Source organism: Sycon ciliatum, chromosome 1 (genome assembly GCF_964019385.1).
Source record: "Sycon ciliatum chromosome 1, ocSycCili1.1, whole genome shotgun sequence".
NCBI lineage: Eukaryota > Metazoa > Porifera > Calcarea > Leucosolenida > Sycettidae > Sycon > Sycon ciliatum.
The window spans coordinates 2,317,116-2,334,544 of NC_088643.1; the positions used below are offsets into that span (position 1 = coordinate 2,317,116).

General features: G+C 43.7%; 1 protein-coding gene across 1 annotated transcript in view; it reads left to right on the forward strand.

Moving 5' to 3' along the window:
- The window catches only part of LOC135806786 (leucine-rich repeat-containing protein 15-like), a 150,354-nt gene that overhangs the window by 99,011 nt on the left and 33,914 nt on the right, over positions 1-17,429 (forward strand). Inside the window, exons 17-20 of the mRNA XM_065321000.1 lie at positions 1,370-1,426; positions 6,601-6,716; positions 9,399-9,509; positions 11,842-11,984. Coding sequence (XP_065177072.1) covers positions 1,370-1,426; positions 6,601-6,716; positions 9,399-9,509; positions 11,842-11,984 — 427 coding nt within the window. The remainder of the gene's footprint in view (positions 1-1,369; positions 1,427-6,600; positions 6,717-9,398; positions 9,510-11,841; positions 11,985-17,429) is intronic.

Below are 17,429 nucleotides of genomic sequence, written 5' to 3' on the forward strand. Positions count from 1 at the left end.
GATTCCGCACTATCGCCCTGCATGCATTCCCCGATACACTTCGCATACATACTCATTCTTCCCAGCTGCTTCACGTTATGCATTTGAAAGCCCTATTTGAACAAATTCATTCATCTTGGGCACCCTGTATGAAGACCTTAGGGTCTGTTGGAAATGCCCTGGTAAAATAGTATAATACAATAAAAGAAAATTTGAACATTGTGGCCAGCTGTCTTTGATGAGAGTGTTTTTCGTCACTTTGAGTAATAAAATACTTTTTAAACACACGGCGAGGAGACAATAATTCGATAACCGCAATCAATAAAATTAGCTGAACCGACATTTGTGTACTTTATTCATGCAATGTAAAAACGGTGGAGACAATGTGCATTAAAACGATGAAAATATGAAGAAATGGTGAAGAGAAAAATATGGATTCAAACAAGTTTTCGTACAACACTCATCAGGAATCGTCGTTGTACTAAAGGACACTGAAACAGAAATTGAACTAATTGAAAACTGAACACTTGTAAATTTCACTGCTGTTGTTCTTAGTGTTATTTCTCTAACTTAGATTTTCTATAATAGTTCAATTTTTGTCAACACGGTGAGGAGCACTGAGCCTGTAACAACCACTGATGCTACACTGCAGTAAGCCAAATTGAGTATACAAGCAGTACTGAGACCTAAACAGTCACTACTGAACCTGAACTGCCGGCTTCAACAACTCCGACAATACCATCCTGTTTAGTCCGCACCACAGCCGAGATGATTACACATTAAGACCACCACCACGTCTTACTAAAGATTCGTCATTTGACCAGTCACTTTGCAATTATTGAGATCAACATTTTTTCTGCCATATAAGCACTGATCTTTTGTTTGAGGTGGAAGAAATGTTGTAGATTTGTGGATAGAAAGAGTTTCATAAATATTCACAAATGATCACAATGTCATGCTTTTCTCACATAGAAAATTTGGAACATTACTGCCAGCTACTTTATTTTATTGACTAGAGGAAATTCAAATTTCAATGGGGGATGGGCTCTTTTATTGACTAGAGAAAATTTAAATATCAATCCGGGAATGGCTTCTCGTTATAGAGAACCTATAAGAACTTTGTACTTTGTAAACATTTGATTCACCTTATTTCTGATAATCCTTCTACCACACCAACCAAGCCTTCGAGACACATGACACTGAAACTTGGATCTGAATATGCTGTGTGTTTTTGTGAATATGTGCAACTCTGAGAGTGGATATTAAAACTGGTTCACCATATCCTCCAGTCACGGAAATCCATAACGAACACGAAATTCCCTTCATGATACACTTGGTTCAGAAAGTCATAAAGCAACGTTCTTCATGTGTAATTTTACTTGTCCTACAGATATCTGGCATATAACAATCTGAGTGTCCTCCCCGCTAAACTTGGCGCACGTTGGGAGTAAGAAGCTTTTAATGAAATGACAGTATTTATTATTCTAATTTCTAGCTCCCACAGCCGCACAAACTCCTTGGCTACACAGAGTGAAAATCTTTCCAAATCTCTCCAAAACAAACTTCAAATTCTTATCCAAATATTCGCCCAAGAGTAGGCATGGGTGGGTAATTCTACTTATTTGCTGTAATAATGTTAAAGGCAATGCTCATAATATGATAATATAATGCCACTTATAATGCTCACACTACTCCATAATGCAACAAGAGAGAAGGTTGATTTGCAACTCCAAGTCTCCGGACGAAGCCGGACGGGTTCAGATGCACGATTTTCGGAACTGGACCTAGCCAGCTTCATGCATGACACCGTTGTCGACCGGCAATTATGCTTGTAATGCCAATTTTGCATGCGAAATGGTGTTATAATGCCAGCATTATGCCACCTGGAAAAAAGGGACTATAATGCTAGCCATAACGCTAGCATTACTTGCCCATGCCTACCCAAGACGGTATCATCAGGGATATGTGACTCCTGTAAACAAAACAATAATTATAACTACAGAAAAGGTTGAGCCACCTCCACCATTACACTGCGCACTTAGCCGACTAGACCCTCCTGCACGTAATCATCAGCACTGGGAGAACACATCCGTAGACGATATTTATACTGGATGATGACGAAACTAATTAGACTATTGGACATACCGGCCTTACTACAACTCGACGACGGAAAGCAACTTGGGAGGCTAAAGTTTATGTAATTAACATAGAAAGGGGAAGCTAAGCGAAGACGAATTGTGACAAACCGAAACACCAACATCGTACTGAACTCCACTATTATGTATGATGGACTAGTTATGTACAATAACAAGTAGTTCCACACGACGTACGTTTCGCCGTATAGGTCATGATGGCTCATCAGGTCTGCAAAGTTGAACTCGGATGGGGAGCCAATTAAATTATGGTGAAATAGGAGAAGGACAAAATGTTACGAGTTTTGACTAACTGTCCATGACGAAATTAGTTAGACTATTGGACATGCCGGCCTTACTACAACTCGACGACGCAAAACAACAGACCACCCAACTCATCCGCAGCTCAAATTCATTACGTCACACTAACTGTTAGGTAAATGTACAGAACTTGCCTAAAAAGTAAATATTCCACAGCACAAGTCTCTTTTATTCTGATATCTTTTCACTCCCCAAGTAAACAGTCAAATCAGCTCAGCCATGTGGGTAACACCTCAAATGGATAGCCACAGCTGACTTGAGAACCTGAGAAGATTAACACACTCCATACTTGACTCGTACCCTGTCCCTCCCCTCTATCTCTCTCGCTCACACACACACACACACACATACATACACCCCGCCCCTCACACACTCCCATCAACGCAATCATGGATGTCTCACACCCACTTTGCACTTCTTGAAATGCTCACTTACATTGTTATGTCTCAGTAAAAACATTTATCGTGTCGCGGCCGCTAACACCCGGTAAACCCTATGTCTCAGTGCTGGCTTGTAACTTGTTGCAGATAAAATATAGTACCCAAAATCTGAGTTGCGAGTTGGGTGTACGGAAAATGTACATCAATCACAGTGGTTGTAGCAAAAAACATAATAAAATGGTAGGGAGAAAGAGCAGTGGCCAAGAAGAAGAGATACAAACGATTTCTGATGTACCAGCATAACTTAGTTGAGGGCTAGGGCATTCAAAACGTAAAAGCCATAGACACGGAATACGTTTATGGAACAGGAAACCTAATTTATAGTTATCGTCACGTGTTATTGTAGAAAGAGTCTGGACGCGCTGTAAGAGTCGCATTTGTGACAGGTTAATGCTCACTTTGGGAAAAAATGTTTAATGACAGGGAACGCTATGTATCTTTTGTTAACGAAGTTACTACATGTACTACATGTGCAGTGTGTTGTTAGCTTTAGGTGTTTAAACACATCATGTCGCCATAGTGACTTCCATATTGATCGTCTGTGGCTGAGATTTCGTACTTGTAGATTTGACGTCAGTATAATTATCATGGTAAGGTACCATGATCTCTCTTCAGGCGATAGATATGAAAGTCAGATGTTTATACAAACCTTCCAAAATTAGGGATTATTTGGTAGCCGTGTTCCCGTTGTTCCCATATGGGAACATCAAATTTCAAAGGCGTCTAACTTCGGTAACGTCCCGACAGTATTTAACAGGCACAACCCCATATCATACCCCAAACATATTGCATTGGTAAAATGGTGATATGTGGTCATACAACTAGGTATTTACTTCCAACATAAATTGCTTCTGGTATACGCTAAATTGGCTAAGGATTGAGAGTCCATTGCACATAGGTGATGTGATGTACCTCCAAACTATTGTATTGTTCTGGGTTCATATAGGAACGATGAACCATAAAATTTTAAATGGATTGCTCTGACAACTTCTTTGGCCACTAAAATAGTAGTAGTAGTAGTTGTAGTATTTATTTAACCCTTTAAGAGCCACAGGAAAATTTCAAAATTCTGCATTTTTTCGTGTTCCTTGAATCATAGCTTCAGTTCTACTCACTCAATCCTCACAATCTAGGGCTTCCTGGAAAGGTCTCCGCGAGAGGCAGAGAAGGAGGTCGATCATGATAGCCAGCACACCATCTATCCAGCGCTAGATCGCAGCGACAGTACGAAAAATGCCCCAAATGCGCCCCGCTCCAGATATTTCATTTTACTCGATCGTGGAGTTCCAATTTCTTCGCTGTGTACTCTTGACAATATCAACAGTAAAACCCGTGCAGATTCGAGTAAACCAGCGTGACGAAAAGTCTCAAAATTCTCAATACTAAAGTCGCACTGCGCGCTTTTGAAATTGCCGCGATCGCGGCTCAACTTACGAGTGATTTATCTCAGGAACCGTTGCTCGCAGCGCTTCGCGGATTGTTTCTCCCGACAGCCGAGAGTTTTCTCTTCGCCCTGGATATTTCGATAACTGGATTTGAGCGAGATTGGACTGAGTTACGATCTTTTGAAGTTTTGCATTTGAATGCGTCGTTTACGACGCATTCAAGTATGGGGCGGCTCTTAAAGGGTTAACATTGAACAACTCAACAGTGTTGACACACAAATTCAAAGAGCACCGATGAGGCAAAAAGGAAAAAGAAAAGTTAAAAGATGAGGCTATAGACAATGTGAAGACCCAGTAAAGGTAAAGAAAGATAGTGAAGAACATACATGGAGTGTGACTTTCACGAAGGAAAAGAAGTCAATAAGGATATACAACGGTCACACAAGGATATACAACGTTCACTACACATTGGTAACGCGGCCAAAAAGGAAGTAAAGAAAGCGGTTGACCTGCATTGGGTCCTTCAAAAATTGTTGTATTTCTGCATGAAATGCTGAGTGTGTGAAGAACTGCGGAGTTCAGAGGGTAGTGCGTTAAAGAACAATGCAGGACGGTTAGAAAAGAATTAACACCATCAGAAGTACGAAATCTGTTCACTGGAATGGATGGGGTGGTTTGGCTCCTCGTACAACGGGCAGGAGAGCGAAGGTAGAGGGTGAGAGACAAAATTGCGATGTAGAAATCTAGCAAAGGACATTAGCATATATTGGATCAGAAGGAAGCAGAGATAACCTGCATAATATTGTACTAGGGTCATCAAGGCGGTCAGCGCCACATGCTGCGCGAACAGCACGCCGAAACAGTGATTGTAATCTGTTCCTATCCCGAGCAGACAACTTCGTGAGGAAAGAAGGGGAGCAATACAAAAGATCCGGGAGAATGACAGCAAGAATGAAGGAACGGCGAGCAGGTATTGACAAAATCCAATGGGAGGACAACGGTTTAACTATTGTTTTGCACCACCTTTAGTCACGATATTGCACTGATGAAAATCGATTTTGGAAAACCTTCACTTCTTCCTTGATGTGTAGTAATGACGGCGGAATTCATCCTAATTATTCCTATTTTTTAAAGGTTTTCACTTATTGGTGGGAAAGACGCAAACGGGAAAAGTCTGAAGAGAAAATTGACTGTCACCCCCAGGACTCGAACCAGGCACCCTCATTTGAGGTCAGCGATGCTCTAACCACTGAGGTATGCTATAGTCCTCATCCCAGCAGAAAGCGTTCAACATTTTCTTCAGACTTCGTAACTCACACTTCCAAAACCTCTCTAATGAAACTGACGTATTCGTCCGTGAACGTCTTCCAAGACACTTCTGTTGATGACATTGTTTGTGGTGGTGGTGCTGCCGAAGAGGGGGCAGATAATGATGAAGGATCTTGAAATGTTCTAAGAATTTCCATCTTCATGTTTTGATTATGATTTGTACAAAGTGAGGAACTCGCCCTGTTCGTTGCCTTAATATCATTCTTACCTCCTGAAAACGTTTTATAATTTTATGTATGAACAGTCGGCGTGGAGAAAACAATTCAATAAGAGGAATAAAGAGTACAATTGATGCAGGCATGGCCAATCAACATAACAACGTTGTAGAGTTTAAAGAAATAATATATATTACGTCGAATAGTCCAAAATCTAGATTTTCACATTCGGCAGCGAGCCCAATGGCAGCTAATTTCCATGAGGATATAGTGAGGAAATTCGACGTGAGAATTGGGAAGAAAGATAATTGAAACTTGTTTCCATTATATTGGAGAGTAATAATATAATAATAATATTCGCGGGATCCGCGTCGGCATCGCTTGAATGTTCAGAAACACACAAACTAGCCTTCGCATCCGCAGGCCACCACTATGCCTGTTAACCTTAGTGGCGAATGCAGACCTCACAAGTGAGTCAGGGGAGAGGAGGTTAGTCTCTCAACCAATCGGGCGTGTAACGGCCCATAACCCTGTAAACTGCATCCTTGTTATTCTCACTCCGAGCTGTGAGTACCCAGTTGACCGTGGGTGTCGGCGCAGTTCAACACGCGTAAAAAGTCTTTTTACACGCTCCCTGCTACCAGCGCGGGTCTTGAACTCGGGACCTCATGATTCGCAGGCAGGCCTGCAAACCAATCGGCCATATGCCATATTGGAGAGTACTGATATTAATGACGCCGTGCAATACGTTCTAGAAACTTCTCTGTACATGGTGATGGCAACCACAGTCGGCCATGCAATAGGTGGTACTGTACGTAGGAGGCCTAAAGTGATTGTTGTTTTATTATGATTCCCATAGCCCAATCATAAATCCACTCACAGCCAATCATCGGCTATGCACTTTCTATAACTACCCTGCGGATAGCTTCGATGTGCCTCATAATACCACTTACATCCGGGAATACCTTGATAATGGTAAGGCTCACTATGTTCATCCTAATTGGCATCATCAAGTGTCTGCTATTTAAACAAGCTTTTTGGAGGCGGAAGTTCTATTATAGCAACAAGGACGACTAATTGCACTGTAAGCATTTCCGAAATATCGACATGTATGAGTGAAATGTGAAACAATAATCGCAAGGCACACAACATTCCATTGTTACATAGATTAACTGATGAATGTAACAACAACTAACAAGAAAGCAGTTCTGAACAAATCCTCTCTTTCCCGTTCGTTATGTGCCTCGCGATCATCGTTTCACATTTTAATGATACATGTCGACATTTAGGAAATGCTTACAGTGCAATTAGTCGCCCTTGTTGCTATCAGCCTACTCAAGCTCAACTGATGAGGGTTTAATTCCCCGAAACACTGTGTATTGAGCAGGTAGTGGTGCTTTCTTCGCAGGTTTGTCCAGTGGAAGTTTCCATTGACTTCTTGTGTGGTCTGAACGGCAGTCGTGAGTCAGTCAAGTGAGAATTCAAATCGGAAGGAATAGCTCATGCTCCCGGCTAGAGGGCAACTCACAATTCTCTTGTTGCTATGTCCGCTATTTCAGTGCACTTCCATAGGATATGAGAACTAGGCTGAATCACTTACCCTACTCCGCAATTAGTGCCACTGGGCCACTATTTTTCACTGTCCATCACTGGATCCACTGGATTCGCACCCTTTTGATTGGTCGAATCCGGATGCGGATCCTTCAGATTTGGATCAGGTCAACCCACCTCGCTAGGGGAGGAGGGTTGAACGGATCCAACGGATTCCAATGTGACCTTTGTGTTTACATGGCGGGTAAAAATCATTTCTGTACACATTGTAGTACGCACACGTGGATCGAGGTAGAGCTAGCTTGTTGCCTTCTGGTACAACGCGCGCGCGCGATGTGCACGGCTTTCACCCTTTTGGGTGACTTGTGAGCGCCATTTTATTACTTCGTCTACATGGCAACAATCAAGGTCCAATATAAAGACAGTAGTCTTCAGTTGACTCTGAAGGATCCGACGGATAGTATAGTATAGTATTTATTCATATTTCTCTAGGGCAGTCCCCACAGACCTATGGTCTCCTTACGGGGTACCCTAGCCAATCTAGGATCTCGATAAGAAATTGATTTGGTGAGGCAGCAACGCGGACCGATGCCGGACTTGAGTTCCAGCGGTCAGCGGCTAAATAAGAAAGAGAGGAATAACTAAATCGAGAGGAGGCTCGTGGCAGTACAAGTCCAAGCAAGACTTGAGACCTTGTGCAGGTGCGGCTAAGTGCCTCAGAATTGGAATGAAGGCAGAAAAGGCGGCACAGAAGTGAACTGGCAGAAGAATGAATGCTTCTGAATACAAGAAGATACAGTTTAATGGAGAAACGGATATTGATGGGTGTGAGGTTGTTTCGAGACAGAATACACTGGACATCTGCGGTGGGTGGTAGCCAAAATTAATACAGTACGCAATGAACAGCGAGAGATGCGGTTGAGAGGATCATATTCATGTTGTCGCAGACTTTGTACATAATGATTGCATGTATATTCCAGTGTAGACTGGACAAAAGAGAGATAAAATATGCGTCTGGCTGCATTGGTCAACATGGTGCGGCAGCGCCGAAATGCATTCAATTTTGCACTGACCTTCTTTTGGAGTGCATCAACTTGCTGACGGAATGTCAAGTGCTCATCAATAATGATGCCAAGACACTTAGCACAAGATGATTGTTCAATCACAGTGCCACAGAACCGCAACTGACGGGATGCCTGCACCGTGGAAAGCCGGTAACGCACCAAAAAAGACAAAAACGGAAGAAAATCTGAAGCGCAATACATGAATAGTAATTACAATAAAGGTAATAGGGAGAGTGGTGACCAAGAGAGGACAGTATAGACCGTTAGTATGGGGTGCTTCAATGCACATACCCAAACCGAGAGGTGCGATCTGGAAAAAACAGTGAGACGATCAACATGATGGGCTTCAAAGCACGTCTCAAGACCATGGCTGGTCTGAGATGTGTTTGTTGACACCTTTTTTTAGCTGTGAGTGGAGAGTGATTAGGCAGACGGGGAAAGACGCCTGGATATTTTATCATACTTATGACTTATGCCGGCCTCCTGACACCCAGCCTCAACTAGTTTGTGCTCTGTGACTAGTTTATAGAAAAGAAAAAGGACCAAGGAACTACAAGTTACGCTAAAAATGTCCACTAACACCACCAGTTACTAAACAAGCAGCTCGTGCTATAACATTGCACGACACTGACCGACGGTACTGACGTTCTACAACTAACTGGCTAACAGCTCTAGCACACTATGATCTTGGATGCGCACTCCAACAGCATTCCAACTTGGATGGTTCTAAGTTATAGAAATAACATCAGGGCGATAAGGTGGAGTTTTTGCAGTTCCTCAGTGGTCCTTTTTCTTTTCTGTAAATTCATCCTTGGCTCTCCATGCGAGTCTATTCTGTGACTTGTGCCGTTCGTTACGTGTACAATGGTCCACTCGTGCATAACCGGATTTGTTTAGCACAGTGCATGCTATCTACTGCAAGTGCAGGTCTTGAACACTGGCATTCGTGTTTCTTACGCAAGCCCCACCTTCTGGGTACATTTGCTTGTGAATTTTATTGCCCATCATCGTTGTTCTGTTTTTTTTGTATGTATACTTCCAGAATTAAATAGGACCTTTTGCGAGGAATCTTGTACCATCCTTACAGACCAACAACTTGATTGCCCTGCAGGTTATAAATGCAATGGAACGGTCAGGGATTACACCTGTACTGGTGAGTAAAGGTGATGTCATGGTTTCTGGTTTAGCTTGTTACTAAACTGCCACCACAATCTCTTTCCCATCCAGCCAGCTCTCCAGTACACCAGAGCGCCAATAATAATCAAGACAGAACAGTAATTGCAGAAAGTTGTAAAAAGATCCTATCCTTTTTTCCTCAAGACCCATATCAATTGGGGAAAAAGGCACTAAAAAAGGCAACTATGCCGTTCATTGACATGGAAATATGCAAAAGAAACCATTGCAGTGACTGACGAAAAGCGAAGAAGAAACTGTTTGGAGAGTGGATCGCTGCAAGCGCTAAGTGCACTATAGTACCCTTCAAAAGTCCAGACCTTGGCTCCAGTTAAGTCACAAGTGGAATGTTTTGCATGATAAGGGGAAACAAGTGAGATTATTGATGCACCAAGGAACGCCTCAGGGAGTTTGTGCAACACACAACACTGCCTGGCTGGGCAGCAGTAGAACAACTCCAGCTGGGGAGAAATTGGAGGACCTCTGCGCACTACATCACCTCCAGCAGCATGTGACGGAGCCAACTCGTGGAAATGCCCTCCTCGACCTCATCATTAGTGACCTGGGCAACCCGACGGTCCGGCTCGCCCCCCCCCCCCCAATTGGTAGATCTGACCAAGAAACCATCTTGGCAGAATTCAAGGCAGAACTATTTCGAGAGCCCAAGACGGCCAGAAAAGTCTGCCAATATGGCCGTGCTGACTGGTACAGAATAAACCACCACCTTATGAGTGTGGACTGGGATGCCCTTATGTCTGAGGATGCAAACAGAAGCTGCACCAACATTACCTCTGCCTTCGTATATGGAATGAACCAGTTTATCCCATCCCAACTTCTCTGTACTCGGCCCTCTGATCCCGCTTGGTGGACGCCAGCTTGCAACAAGGCCATGAAGGCGAAACATAGTGCCTGGAAGTCCCTCAAGAGACGACCAGACTCGCCCCAATGTCAAGCTAACTATACTCTCGCTGTCCACAGGTCTTCTGATTGCCTACGTGATGCCCAGAATCACCATCTAGGAAAAGTCCGTGCACGACTCTAGACCGGCAGGCTCCGAGACAAACAGCGGTGGTCAACCATCAAGCAGTCCATCGGACCCTACCAAACACAATACACTGCATCTGTCTACCCAGGGAAGAAGGGGGAGAGGGACGAAAGGAAATACCGATACATATGGATACAGCCACTCCATTTCTGGTAAGAATAATAATTAGCAGAACAGAAATAAGAGTGCCAATGAACGAGCTGGAAGGACGAGTTAGGACCTGTATGTAGGGCATTCATAGCATTTGCAGGGAAAGAGAAAAAGGAACAGTTTTGAGGCAGTCTGCAGTCAAGAGAAAGAACAAAGAAATACGCGCGTCCACGACCATCATGTATGGCCGTTTCCCAAAGATGCTCGCCATTTTTTTCGTCACTTTTCCTTATTTAGGAATAAATCGCAACTTTCTTCATTCTCGCGACCTATTTCGCAGCTTTTCCGCAACCTTGGCCCCATGGCATGGAGTCAAAAGGTCAAGTCACGGACTTTCTTTTTCTTTTTCTTTTTAAAGCTATTATTTCCTTTATTTCCTTTATTTCATTTATTATTATTTTCTTGTCCTTCGCTTTCTTGTTATGGGGCAACCTGCCCGCTATAATCTGCGAAGTAAAATAAACAACAACAACAACATGTCGGACAAATGCATTCTCGCTCATTTCTCTGGCCTGCCTTCAGACTCATTTCAGAGAAATAGTAGATCAAAGGTAGTTACGATAATATGCATCCCTTTTCCGAGCACTGGAATGATGTAGGCTACATACAACAGGCTACTGGCATGGTGTAAAGTGGTGGTTCACAGCAGGAAGGGGTGTACGAGTTTGCTGTCGCTGCACTTCTGCTATTTCTGCTCCTTTTTAGGTGCTTTTTGCACAAGAACTCTCCAATTCTAAGATGCGATATTAGCAACTTTTCAGCTTTTCTGAAAATGAGGATGCGATTTCAGCAACTAGCACTTGTGTCGGCACGATTGCGAAAAGCATAAGTTGCGAAAAATTATGGCATCTTTGGGACCGGGCTAATGAAAAGGCCATTGTGTAGAGGTACATGTACAAGCAACAAAACTGTTCTTTAGTTATTCTCCTCCTTCGCCCTCTCCATTTGTTGCCTATACTTTGAAGTCGGAAACATTCTCCAGTTGTGTGTATTGTCGATTGGCGGGTCCTGGGGGATATGGTAACGTTAGAAACGTTACCTCATTCGTGTTCTAGCATTGTTGTCGCCTCGGAAACTCAATAATTTAATGATTTGTTTCGTTTCTTATGCCAAACAGCCAAGGAATCTTTCTCATGCAAAGGCCGCAACATCACACTCCACATAGAGACTGTAAGAGCACACGACGCTCTTTCAAGTTGTGGCCCTGGCCAGTCTCTTTTGACATTGGAAGAACTTGAAAGTAATGCTCATTGCTATCGCGTAAGTGTACCTATATCATTGTATCATGAGTTGTTTTGATTTGTTTGTTTGGCCTGGCTTTCTAATTATTGACAGCATTTTTGTAGGGAAATGTTTTGTAATTTGTGATTAATTTGAAACTCGGATGTTGAGCCATAAATAAATAAATGAATGCCTAGTTATTGCACTTTCTGACTGTATATAGTACCCAGTTACAGTGATGAAGGGTTACTCTTAACTCGTACTTCCTCCGCGTCATTAAAATTGTCGCTTCCCAGAGCGATTTTTCGAAATTATTTTGTCCACTCGAAGGGCAAAGAAATCAGCTAGACATTGAGGCAGAGCATTGGCGACGGACCAAGCTTTAGTTTGTGCCCCCCCCCCCCCGCTTCGCTGAACTTGCAGCTAGGGTCAACGTCTTCATCAGAGTTTGAGACAGACCCTTCAGCACTCAACAATACGCTGAACAAGACGCGTGTTCAAATTCAGGTCAAGAAACTTCGTTTTCAAGCGATCCATGCCTCCAGGTGGCAGGCGATGAAGGAAAGCTAACATTTTTCAAGTACACTGTAACGACCTTCCAGTGGGATAGGGTAAGCAGTTCCGCACCTTCTTTCCTTGGCAAGCGCTTCACTGATTTTGTTGGTGTTTTCAGACCTGCTACTTTCGCTGCAACATGCGCCACAAGTAGCGCATTTTAGAAATTTGAGACCACCTTCTTCTTGCCATCGTCAACTTCAGCAGTTCGCATTCAGGAGAGATGACAGGATTTTTATACCCGAGCTTGCAGTCTTGACAAATGCCCACGCGAACGATGTGGGACGGCAAGAACTCCAGAAAACGAAATGCGCTCTGGGGCGGAATAGTGCGGAGCGTGATGAATTTGCTTGGTGCGGAAGAGAGCTCCGACAAAGTCCGAGACCACCACGGCTTCAGTGACAAGTAGACATTGTGCAGGAAGGGTCACACCAGTGTTCGAAAACAGAAAACAGCGATTCCGACAGTCTGACTAAGATGAGCCAAGTCACAAATACTGCGATGTGCGAAGCGACAATTTTAATGACGCGGAGGAAGTATCCATATGTCCTCTTCCTTTCCGAATTTGTGATTTATTATTTTGTGATTATTTTTGTTGAGCCAAAGAGGGAACAAAGGCAATAAGAACTCCTGTTTCCCTCAATCTTATTGTCCTTTTCATAGCCAGCGAGAATAGAGAGGTTCCGGGATACGATTTTCCGTGCCAAAATCCGTATGGGCGCTACGGATTTTTTCCAGGCATGCTCCATACGATTTTTCGGCACGGAGAATCCGTGTGGACTGGCTTTTATACGAACCATGTTTCGTATGGAGATTTTGTGTCATTGGGTGCAGAAAGATTTTTCGCGTACAAATTTGGTACGAGAAACATCGATTTTCCGCGGGAAGTTTTGATTTGGGTACAAATTTCAAAATAAAAAGGCATAGCGCGGGAATGTGACGTGTTTGCGATCGTAACCTAGGCAATGACGGCAAACACATAAGTTTCGTACTCCGGAACATTTCACTGCTCGAAAACGACGTATAAAAAATCGGTAGCGCCTCTACGGATTTTGGCACGAAAAGTCGTACTCCGGAACCTCCCTAATACAGTACCAGTAATCGTAAAGGTTGGGATATCCGGTTCGGACGTTGATATTGTTCTACACCACATTCTCCATAATATAATCTAGAATAGCTGGCAACCACTGCGTGTTTTGGGCCATTCTGCAATTTGGTGCATTCCATTTGTATCTGATATAATTATCATATATACTTAGTAAGACTATGCCTGTAGCTGCATTATAATTATCATATATACTTAGTAAGACTATGCCTGTAGCTGCAGAAAAAGTGCTCAACATCCAATTTCTTGGGGGGAGCAATGACACATGTCAACAAACAGTGGATCACTCGTAATATTTCGCTACTCCGAGTTTCATGCACTGTGTGCAATCATCAGGCAAACAATATTCACCATAATGAATATTGTTTGCCTGATGATTGCACACAGTGCATGAAACTCGGAGTAGCGAAATATTACGAGTGATCCATTGTTTGTTGACATGTATATATCATATATATATATACGAAACTCGGAGTTACAGCGGAATGAGACGTTTTTGATTCATTGCTGTGTAATATTTGTATTACTTGCTCTGTCCAGTGGACATTGAGCACTGTAAGCAGCCTAGGGACCTTAGACAACTGTGTATATATATAGAACAATAGAAGTATTTCTTGCGTCGGCAAAAAGTTTTGGAAGTGAAGTGAACTTATGCAGCGAAGAGACCGTAGTTGGAGAGTTTGAAGTGAGGTACCCTGTAATGTGTGAGTGGCTGCAATGGAGTCTGCGAGTGCTTAGAAAAGTTCATTCTGCAATTATAATCAGAATTCTCTGTCTTTATATCAACGTGATTTCCTTTGTAATTACCAGTAGTTGGCAGATTTTTATTACACCATAGAACAGCTTTGGTATATTCCTCATCATTCTGAGGTTTATATTAGGATTTCTGTAAAACCGACTGGCAGCTCCAGTCGGCAGCTTTCAAAATATCATCGGTGGTGACTTCTGCTGTTGCTGCAGCAGATTCTGAAGCACTTCTAATTGAACGTGCCTTAAAAAAATTGAGATATGTGCAGAAAAAGAGTGTTCATGTGTGTTCATGTGTGTGTGGGTATGGCAGTGACAAGTAGCATGTGACTAAAGCCTTGCGCTGCTTTTTGCGCCAATAAGTCGTTAGCACCTATTCTTCCATTGACCGGCTTCATCACCCGTAGCCCCGCTCTTCTTAACGCCTTTTCGCCTTTTCTCTTCAGAATAGGCCTGGAGTTCGCTTCTCTTTTCTTAGAATAGTTTTGAGTTAGTTTGAGAACGTCTCAAGCGTTATGAGTTCGTGTTCTCCATTTTATCGGTTGTATTTCTCCGTTGCTGTTTTTTCATGATGCTGTTATGAAGTAGTAAAGCTTTCAAACCACTCAATAATACCACAGCGCGCGTAATAATATAATTATGTGGGTATAATTATACGTTCCGCTTCTGTCCTATCTCCTATGATCAAATTCCATTATCAAGATATTAATATGGTGCACTGATGACCCGTGACGCCAGATCATGGATTGTCGGCCAGATTTCTCCATGTAGGCCTCTTGTCCAGAGCAATGGCCCTCACATTCTCCAGCTGATTGCTGGCCAGCTGATTGCTGCGCTTCAAGTGGATGCTCCTTCTCTGTAAGTCGCTTGTGACGCGCGTCGCAATGGATGTCCTTGGACGTCCACGCCCAGCCTTGGCATCTCCTGCAAAATAGCCCGTCAGCGCGATCCATGGCGGCGCATCCCTGTCCATACGGAGAATATGGCCGGTTAGCTGCCATCTTCTCCTGTGTTGTAAAATTTCGGTAAAAGCCAACCCCTGACCTTTCGATGTAAGGATAAATTCGGTACGTGGCACCAAAAAAAAGAAAAAAAGAAAAAAAGGATGACTGTTGGAACGTTCTCCATTTGTTAGTGTTTGTCTTCGTTTAACATGTACATTACTCAGTATGTCATAATTGGACACTGCTCGATTATTCTTACCTTGTGCGTTTCACTATTTGTAACGTGGCTCCTCTGCTTCAGTTTTCGTTCTATCTCTCTGGCAGGGGCAGCCACCACCCGTCTGGTGGGTGCCAGCATCCTCCCGCAGTTGCGCTGGGACTCTACAATACATTCTTGTTCTTCGATAATTAGAAATCTGCCTTTCTAGTTCTTCGCTTCTTCTTCTACTAGTTCTTCGCTGTTTGAATTACTATTTATTTGTGCTGTTTCTTGCGGCACTCGCTTTTGTGTAGGTTTGACCATTTTTGCATGTCCGCTTGAGTAGGTAGGTAGGTAGGTAGGTACATTTTTATTTGAATTCGCAGAACCAAACGGGCGGTGTTGCCCAATGCCAATGGACCGTATGCGTGTTAAAACAAAATGGCGTCACGATTTATTGAAAGTGGTATAGTTGGTGGTACGAGTGTTCAAAACCATTTGAACTTCATACTGTTCGTCTTCTTTTTGACATGCTCTCTTTCCATCGTCCTTAGCTTTTGTTTGTTGAGAGCTGTTTTGGCTTTCTCCTATACCTCTGGGGGATGCCAAGTGATGGTTTTGAGAGGCTGGTGATGGCTGTGAGCGAGAGTTTGCCGATCGGCGTCGTCCTCGCTATAGCGATGAAAATACTAGTTACTGCGCACCTGGCAGATATCACAACACGTCGGAGCGTCCAGGAGCAAAGGAATCTTGGGTTTTCACTGGAATCTAGTTCCTCCAGCATCGTGAAGCCCACCGTCGGTGAATGGCGGTCCAGGAAGGTCGAACCTGGTCTTCTGCAGCATCTCGCAGTCCTGCGAGGCACACTGAATACGCCTGGCATGTATTCTACAAATAAAAATCACGAAGTAGTGGACTTTACAGTGATGAGTCTATCCTGTATGCTGCAAAAGACGCAGGAAATGTGACTGGTGTCCGTACACTGGACGCCAATATCATCCCAGTCTTCTCCTGCAGGATCTGTTTGACATTGACATACCGGTATGCAGTGGGTCGACATTGGCCTGGTTTGGCAGCTATCTGCCTGGGTGGATGTAGCAGGTTTGCATTGGCGCGTCGTCCAGTCCGACATTTTCTTGTAACTGGAGTTTTTTTTATTTTTTTTTTATATCACATTGCACATACCTACGGAAGAAGGGGAGACAAAACGAAGACGAAACAAAAAAGACAACAATGGGTGTGTAGGCGCTACATGAGCTGCGCTGGTGAGATGCAGTGGACTCCCCCGACCAAGGGTCTCGGGATCGGCGTACACAGCAAGCACCATGGGAGAGGGGGGGCGAGAGGAATGGCGGAGAGAGAGAGAGAGAGAGAGAGAGAGAGAGAGAGAGAGAGTACCGGCAGGGTTTGAGAGGTTGCTCGTGCTGTGAACACATCTCTACCGCCTGTCTCGTCTCGCCGCTTCCTTGCTCTACAGTCACGCCGTTATTTCGCTTTGTTTCGCGGTGCAGCTCAAAACCTGCCCAAACAACTGTGAGCTCGCAACATGGTATGGGCAAATTGCACCACTCATGCTGGTTATCTAAAACCGGGATAGACGAGTAAGCGAGTTCACTCCCTGGGCCATGGCAAGATCTGTTCAGCGCGGGCTATTCCAACCTCCAAGTGCATAGTCACCGATCGATCCATGCGATGGTGGTTGACCTACAAAGAGCCAAGGTCTACGAGTACTACTATTGGATGCTGTCTACATGCAGGCAACAAAATCAAAGTACCTCAGTATGCCCCAGAATAGGGCATGTGCATCTATAGCATGACACAACAGGGGTTCTGGCGGCACCTGTCAAACAAGCAGTAGCGACTAGTGCCAGCTACCTATTGGAGGCTAGCCGCTACAGTCTGTCACTGGAGATAATTATTATGTTCACTGTTTA